General features: G+C 39.1%; 1 protein-coding gene across 1 annotated transcript; it reads right to left on the reverse strand.

The window, feature by feature from the left end:
• Positions 1-3181: 3181 nt before the first annotated feature.
• Positions 3182-4239, reverse strand: LOC149834940 (protein RGF1 INDUCIBLE TRANSCRIPTION FACTOR 1-like). Its single transcript, XM_090009488.1, has 4 exons — positions 4060-4239; positions 3893-3967; positions 3670-3810; positions 3182-3544 (listed from the first exon to the last, which is right to left on the reverse strand). The coding sequence occupies exons 1-4, from the start codon at positions 4237-4239 to the stop codon at positions 3182-3184; spliced, it is 759 nt and encodes a 252-aa protein (XP_089865614.1).
• Positions 4240-9296: the final 5057 nt, after the last annotated feature.

The raw sequence follows: 9296 nt of genomic DNA on the forward strand, positions 1-9296 counted from the left end.
ATGTAAAGACATTAATTATCCACTAATTACAAATTATTAAGCATATTAATATGTATATGTTCACAACCTACTTTTGTTAATTCACATTATTTAATTAACTTTACTTAAAGAAAATTCAACATTTTCTTTTTAAGAGAGACATTTTCAATTAGGCATCACTTAGGGTTTTCTCAATTATTCAAACCGTGTAGGGTTTATATTTACTATAATTCAACCTTATTAAACCCTCTAAGCCTTACAAATATACTTGAACATTAATTTTAAAAAAAATTAGGGTTCTATATTGGCACGAAATTCAAGACATTTCACAATGCTATAGAAAAGAACTTAGAAATTTTCGGATATTACAATCGGTCACTCCCCAAAGATGTAAATGGCACACCGATAGAAAAACCTCCTTAGGTCTGCAATACCTGCAAGAACACAACATAAACAATAAAGAAAAACACAACAAAAGTGAAGGAAGATCGAAAAGAAAAGTGGAGGTCGTGTGAGAGAGAAGAAGGGAAAGAGGAGAGAGAGAAAAGAGAGGAGAAAGAGAGACGATTTTCCAAACTCCAAAAATGTTAGCCTAAGGTTTTTCTAAACTATTTATATCCCTAAAGTTATACCTAATTCAAAAAGCCACCTAAAGTTAATTTTAGTTCTAACTAATTTCTAAATTCTATGTTATTTGCAACTAAGTACCTAAGTTCATTACAAAGAGGGGGTTTTAAAAAAATATTCATAGAAAATACTTTTGATCACATGGGTTTATGGATCTATAAGGTTTGGGTCTAGTCTAAGATTCAAATTTGAGCTCTTGGGTCAGATCTGGATATGTTCTGCCTCGAAAATTGATCCAAAACCCTAAAAAAATATTATTTTCCTCAATTTAACTTTGATTCAAGTGAAATTCGAATTGTGACCTCTTTGTACCTAAATACATCAATACATGGGTTTTAAACCTTGAAAATACACGAAAAATGTATGAATAACCTATAAAAATGATGCACATTTTATGCATCATCAATATACCATATGCATAGGAGCGCAAGTCCATATCACAATTATCTCGCATATCTATATCTCTAAGAGTGATACTTCTTGAATGAGTTTCACCATCAAGATCTTATTAGTCAATTGGGTTGGATTTGGTTGTGTGATTTTACATCGAAATCAAAATCTGGGTCTAGATCCAATAAGATCTTATTCAATTTGGATAAATTCCTAAACAGATTTATATTAAGAGTAGGCACTTCAGATCATAGTTTAAAAGCTTGTTGGGTCAACCCAGTGACCCGGTTGACTCGACCTGGATGGCCAGTCATTGGGTCAAAATGAGTAGAAACTCGTTTTATATAAAACTCGGTTGAGTCATCAAGTTGACCCGACCGAGTCATGAGTGAGTCAGCGGAGTATGGCCGAGTCATGCATATATATATATATATATATATATATATATATAAATATGATTATACATATATTAATAAAATTATACATTAAATATTTTATAAAAATATCATATATTATAGATAATATATTGATAAAATATATAATATATATTTATATATTTTATATAAAATATAAAATTAACAACCGGGCGAGTCACTCAAGGACGAGCCTAGTGATGAGTCAATATTTTTTAAAACCATGCTTCAAATTGGACTTGCATGTTTGCTTCAGTCACAGGTGGGATGAACAATTACAGCTAGCAATCACAATCACAATTTTTTTTCATGTTTGACACCTTAAGAATATGATTTGCAATCACAGGATCTTGAAATATAAAAAAAAACCCATAGGATCTTGGAGAATCATAGGGTATAACAAACATATGCTGGAACTGCTTACACCCAATTTCTTTACATCCCTACCACTAATCAATAATCGCAAATGCCAGGGAAATACTGAATTTATTGGAAGAAATTTGTATGCTTTGAAACTATCAACTAAATTCACAAGTAATTAATTTCAAGGCATTGCCTTTTTTGTAATTTTAGTATAAATGTGCCAATGTTTTCCAGTGTAAGAGTTACAAACAGCTCTCCTTGGTTAGGAAATCCTATGAATGAGATTTTTAGTTGTGTAATCGAATGCCCGATTTCTCTTTGGAGATACAGGAGCATTTCTCTTTGGGTTAGAGAATATTGATAGTAACAGTTATATTTCCTCTCTCCAAACTTACCCTAAAAAATGAGAAGAAAAAGCAAAACAAACAGAAACCGCTTGGGGATGTAAACGGTTTGAATTCAGATCGGATGTCGCCAAATTGGAAATGTTCAAATTTCAACCTTCTGTCTGATACAGTATTGGCGACATCTTGAATTAAGGTCGGATGTCGCCAAATACTCAGAGAACCGTCTTGAACAGTTTGAATTAAGGTCGGATGTCGCCAGATACTGTATCAGAGAACCCGTCTTGAACAGCTCATGCTCCAATACTTCATAATGCAGGGGAAGAAGGGGGTGTGTCGGATCCCGCGACCGGAGGAGGGGGGCCGAATTCATACTCCGGCAACGGATAAACGGAGACGGGACCGCAAGATCTTACGCATTATTACAAGAATCTTTCTTTTCAGACCACGGCGACTATGTTCGAGGAATATCCACGCTAGATGACGAAAATACTCTCAAACCCTTGCTTTTGCCCTCTTTATTGCGCGGCGTACGGCCGCAGAGAACCCGCACAGGCAAGGAGGAGCTCATTATTTCCACCAATGACCAAACTATTCCCGGTTAATGCTAGGGGTACTTTCGCCATTTAACCCTTCAGACCAGCATCACATCCCTCTGCATTGACGGAGTTTTTTTTCTCAAACTACAGTAGCGTCTAAAGGGGAAAGTTAGAGGGGCAATCTCGTTATTTTCAGAATCATATCAGATTGTTTCGGGATTCAGAAAAATTTACCCTTTTAAAAGAGAGAGAGAGAAGGCTGAATAGGTAAATTCGAGGGGAACGTTTTTCTTTAATTTTCGACAGTCTGCAAAACAGAGCGCGAAAAGATACTTAAACGACCAAAATAGCCTCCATCTGATTACAATTTACAGAGAACTGCTTTCCCAGAAATTTCATTTCCACGGATTCCAAAATTGCGCGCCGAGGAGAGCCCGATAGATAACCCCCGCTCGTTCACTCCCTTCCCCCTCTAGTCCTTGTATGACATTTCCAAGTTTGCCTTACTGAGAATTCCGGGAAAATCTCAGAAGAAGGGACTCCTCTGAGGAACCCCTTTCCTCCTGCTGAAGGCGGGGACGGAGGAGACGGAAGGCGGTGCAGGTGCAATTCGGGAATTGTAAGAGTTCCCGCCGGTCCGCCTCTTCCTCCTGACGAACTCCGTGGTCGCCGTGTAGGCCACCGTGCCGTTGTTGTTCCCGCTCGAACCCGATGACGACGACGTTCGGAGGGAGATCTCGCCGTCCAGTATGGAGCTGGGAGTCATCGGGCCGTCGTCCATCTCCCTCAAACCCTCCTGCTGCGGGCACGCGAGCTCCGACAGGGGCAGATACTCGCAGTCGTATAGATATCTCGATATGGACCCCTCGCAGCTCACCAAATAATGTACCTGCATACGTATATACACCGTATAAGCTGCCGGGAAACCACCAGAGAGAAAAACAGCCTTTTTTTAAGCTATAGCTTGAATTATTATTACTTTCCCGTTTTTCTTGTTCTTTTTTCGTTGCTTACCTTACAGGCGAGGGAGCAAAAGTGGTATTGCTCCTGAAGACTCCTCTTGCATGTGTTGCAGATACTGCCCGAGCCTTTGAAGGGCCGAGATTGGGGTCTCTGGTTCAGGAACACCACCTTCGCGCTGTTGGTGGTATACGCCTGCTTCCATACACGTAAGAGAGCTCGTTATGTTCGGGCGGAAGAAAAAAGAAAAAAATGAAGGATTTGGGGAGGTACCCACCTGAACGAAGGAACAGTCGATCAATTTCTCGAGATCTTCCAGCCGAATGACGTCGTGATAGACGTACCGACGCACCTGATCGTTTAAAAAAAAAAGGAAATTAATTAACACACGGGAAGAAGGGGGCGGGTTGGGGTGGAGGGTTCGAACAGCGAATAAGTACAGACCTGGAGGAGACGGTGGGAACGGTGCAGGGAGAGGCAATGGGGGCAGATGGCCGCGACGCAGTCGAGGCAGAAGATGTTCTTCTCGTTCTTCTTGGAGAACTCGTGAAGGAAACAGGGGGCAAAGAACTTTTCCGAGAGGAGGGAGTAGAGCCACGCAGGGTTCTGGCTTCCAATCGGCATGGAGAGAGAGAGAGAGAGAGATGTGAATGTGTTTGTGCGTGTTATTGCTCTTTCTCTCTCTTGGTTTTGAGAGAGTAGAAGAGTCACAGTGCTGGGAGCACGGACAGTATTTGAAGAGTGTGCGAAGGAAAAGAGAGAAAAAAAAAAGAGGGTGGTCAATTGTCGCCCAGAGGGTTCTGTGGGTTTTTTTTTTATGGGAGATGTCTGCTGCTGCTCCCCACATCTGTCCTCTCTCCACAGTTCAAAAAAACTTTCCTTCCTTTTCCTACCCAACCACCCCTCTTTTGTTTCTCAGAATTACGAAAATGCCGCCTGCCGCCGCTGCGTTGCAATACGGCTACAGTACTTTAAGAGTCGTCGTGGGGTCCATTTTTCCTGAACAAACTCAGCGGTTTTGTTATTATTTGATGTTTATTTGGGAAACTTAGTAAGAACGAGGTGGTGGCAATTGGCAATGTTTGTAGTTTGGGAAAAGGAAGAGGAGGGCTTTCTGTCCTGTGCGCATTAAATGGGAGTCTGGATCGGGTGTACAGAAAATTGTGCATTAAGCACTCCCATCACCCTCCATCAGGTCTTGGGTCCCACACCTGTCCCAAAGATGGAGGGTGATCAGGTGCTTAATGCACAAATATTTGTGCAATCGTATGGTAGTTGGGAATTTTTATGAAATTGCCACCGTATCTTTTGAAACAGGTGAGGAAAGGGAGGGGACTGGGGATTTAGGGAAAATGACAACGATGTCCCATTAACACAAAAAATAGCGAAATTGCCCATTGACCGGGCTTTGTCGTCATCGATGCCCTCGGTTGGGCTTTGGACAACCTGAACCTAGCCAGCTGCCTTCTAGATCGATGATTAATCCGTTTCACCCCGTACCAAGCCTGGAGCCTGTGCATCTCGGCAAAGTAAGCTATTGTGACGTCCTCTTAAGTTTTAAGCAATCATAAGTTGCATCAAGCCATCAATTGAGCGTTATCATCAATCAAAAGCAAAGCGTAAGGCCTTGGTTTTCCGGTTTTTCAGGAAACAATCAAATCACAAGACGAAATTCTTACCAATAGTTTTCAATTCATACCCCCATTAGATCTCGAAAATGCTACTCAAATTTCAGGTTCTAGCACTTGAACCTGATCGCCTTGATTTCCCGGGCAGTCTGTCTAAACGTGATCAAGTTCATGAACTCTGATTCTTCTTAAAATCACAAAATGTATTCTTTCCTATTATTGGGAAAACTCTTTATGGAGCAAGGCGCGTTCTACCATGATGCCTAGGCGGCTAGGCACTCCCTAACCCACTACGAGACCATGCTCATAATGTCAGCCAATTCACGTGAACACACTACGAGAAGTGCTCTCTCTCTCTGCTGAACGCAGGTAAAACTATTCAGCCATCAAATGCAACTCCTTCGATGCTCTGGCTTGTTCAATACAGACAAACGTAGATAAAGGAGGAGAATAAATTAATGCCAAGAGATGGCTTTGATTTACTCAAGGTTTTAAGAGCACGAATGGGTACTTTGGTTAATATAATGCCACTAGCAAGCATGTATTATGTAACAATAATTTCTTAATCGGGGAAGAGCTGCGAGATTTAGGTTGAAAATTGTGGTCAAAAGCTAGTAATATGCGGTCAAAGCGAACGGTAATCTTGGGGTTATATTTATTTCGACGAGGAGTAAAAAAGGTGAAGATTATTTATTAATTGCAGCATGGGAGGCGCAACGGTCTTCTTTCATCTTCCTAAGTTGGCACCTCCTTTAAAAATTGTTATCCATAAACCCAAAATTATTCTATAATGCCAATTAAAAGTTTTTTTTCGAGAGAGAAAGCTGGGGTTGGGCAGATCCCTACCAGTTATACAACGATACCATTTGGGGTTAGAACTTGCAACCTTCCCAACACAAGGTGACGTGCACTAACTTCTCCTGCCAGACAAGCGGAGACCCATTGCCAATTAAAAGCTCGATGATAGTAGAAAGCCGATCCAGTGCTCTCGCCAGAAAAAATGAATGGATGCCGGCCATACCTTCCTTCTCTTCTCTTCTCATACCTCACTAGGAGATGCGTGGCGTCTAGTGATCCAAAATGGTACTTGGTCCCATCACTCGATCTCCTCTCTTGATAATAGGGCAACACTGTCAGGTTGAGTTCATATATAAATATATACATGCGATAAGCTAATTTCAGGCCCTTTTCTACTAACTTTGACTACATTTTAACTGTTTGAAATAATTAAAACACTCCCACAAGCGGTAGAATTTTTTAAAATTATATGGCTGTTTTTTGAGGGAGTGTATTATGTTCTCTGTTTTGGATAAAAAGAAAAAAAATGGAACCTATTTTTCAAAGTACCTTTGTAATTCTATTTTTAAAATCAACTTCGACTTTTTAACCTCAAAAGATAACAATGTTTTAAAAAATATACCACCAGTTTTAAAGCTGTTTTGTTTGTTTCAATCGGTTGAAGGTTACTAAAATTAATGTAAATGCTTTAGAGTTATATACATCTGGTTTTCTAACATTAAACTCTATATTCAGCATTTTTTAGATGACTAAAATACCTTTAAAAATAATAACAACTTTTAAAATGCCTGATTACTTTTTTATACAAAGTAAACATTTTGATCCACAGGGAAACGAAAAGTCAAATACCTTTTTAAAAAAAGTACAAGGATGAACTTTGCAAATTTGAATTTTAAAAATAAAAATTACATTTTTAACCTAAAAAAAAAAGATTAAGCATTTAAAAAGTACTGTTACTTTTAAAGATGTTTTAGTCACTTAAATGCAGCTGGAAAAATGAAAACAATATCTTTGGAACTACCTAATGCGATCTCTCAAGGAGAATTGATCCCAAGTCCACGCACTCCTATGCAACTAAACACTAAGTGTGGAAAGCTCATATGCGAGTTGAAAGGTCTTTCCTCAAATCTTCAGAGGCTTCCTCTACTACATTGACCCAAAGTTGTGTTGAACAATGCAACACATCTATACCGCACAATGTCGATATTGTTGTCCATCCCATGTCATGTTACCACCGCATATGCATCTATATTGCATGATTTTTTCACCCAAGAGTGTTTCTTACAGCTCATGTTGCATTCCAACCCTTGCAACACCCGACAATGCATTCATATCCCATACCAAATGTACGTGTCGCCTACCCAAACACTAAGTACACACAATCGCTCACACGGCTGATTGTAACCACAAGGTCACTCTGTAACAATCATCGCACACAACAATGTACATCCACCCATGCTGCTTTCTAATACCAGGTGCCCTCTTTTACCTGAATGCACTAAACAGAAGGCTCACAATTTCCAAGATTTAAGCTCACACAATAAACACAGACTTTTACGTGGTTCGGTCAATGTGACCTACATCCATGAAATACTCTAGACGATTTTTGGAGAGAGGTTTCCTAGATTATTATAAGAAGTTACATCACTAAAAGTCTTGGTACAATGATGTTTATCTTGAGAGTATACAAAAGAATTTTGGACTCTACAAGTTCCATTTGGATTATACTGATAGATCTGAGGTGGTTTTGGAGTCTCTGGACATTTTCACCTCTTGAGTCCTGCTAGCTTGAGAGTCCTTCTAGAAGAGAGTTCTCTGATGAAGAACCTCATCAGCATAATGTTAAAGTGTAACCGCCTGAGGTGGTGTCTCACTGTAAACACCCCAAATTTTCACCCTCATCCAGTGTCATTACAGATCATTGCATGTCATTGCATGTATTCTGCATAGCATTGCATGTCATTGCATTTCATTTTCGAGATCCAGCACTCCTATTTCAAAACATTCAATCCAGATTTGAATTTTAAAGCTTTTATTTCAAAAATCCATTTCAAAACCTGGGTTTTTATTCAATACTCTGTCATTTTCCAACCCCAGGACTTTATATTTCGAAATATTTTCTCAGAAAACAATCTGGATTCATTTCAAATTCAAATTTTAATCGATTTCAACTCACAGATGAGACCCATTGAGGTGGTGTCGCTTCTGAATTCCTCTATTCATCAAATTTCTCAAATCTTTGAAAGTTTCAGTCCGATCAGGACTCTGTCTCAGAGTCCTAATCCGGTCAGGAGTCTGGTTTTTAAGTCTGTTTTACTTCCATTTTCAGTCTTTTTCGATTATTTTCAAAATTTAGGTCATTTTACATAGTCCAGTTAGTTCAGGATTCTATTTTAGAGTTCGGTTGAGTTAGGAGTCTAACCCTGACTGTGTTTTCTGACTTATTTCATCATTTCTTGATAAAATCTTTTGAAAATTCTTTCATTTGGCTTTTAAAATCTAAAATCTCAGAGTCCTAAGAGTTTAGGACTCTAACCCGGAGTTCCAGTTCGCTTGAGACCCTATTTTCAAAGATCTTGAATTTCAAATATCGATTTTAACCCCTTTTCAAAGCCATTTTCAGTGTTTATTTCAAAATTTCTAAAACTCGATGTGGGCCCACTCAGTTGGCACCATATCCAGAGGAATTCTAATTCAGTTAGAACCCTATGCCATTTCAAAAATCCTAATTTTAAGATTACTTTTGAAAACTCCTTCAATTTCGAGTTTTAAAATCATCTTTTTGTAAAAACTCAAGTAGGGCCCACTCGGGGTGGTGCCATATTCGAGTCAGTCAGGGCTAGACTAGGGTTAGTTGATGTCTTGGTTAGTTTTAGAAATTTAGAAGAGTCAAAATCCATTTTGAAAACCCATTTTTAAAACTTGATTTCAAACTATTGTTTTTAAAGGTTTTAGTTAAGATTTTAAAATCAAATGTGGAAAGTGCCAAGTGGCACCACATTTGGAGTCTCTAGGGTTAATTAGAGGTGTCATTAGGTTTTAATTAGGATTAGGAGTCTCTAAAAAAATCGCCCCCCTTAATGACTTTGGATAAGTTTTAAAAAGGGCAAAAAATTAATTTGAAAATCCAAGACTAAACCTAATTTTTTTTTATAAAAGGGAGCATAGGGGGGGGACGGTTTTTACTATTCACTTACCTTCAATTCTTGGAGCTTCTGTCTCCTCTCCAGCCCTTCCTCCATTGCTGCAACTCCA

Source organism: Nuphar pumila, chromosome 6 (genome assembly GCF_984573655.1).
Source record: "Nuphar pumila chromosome 6, dmNupPumi1.hap1.1, whole genome shotgun sequence".
Lineage (NCBI taxonomy): Eukaryota > Viridiplantae > Streptophyta > Magnoliopsida > Nymphaeales > Nymphaeaceae > Nuphar > Nuphar pumila.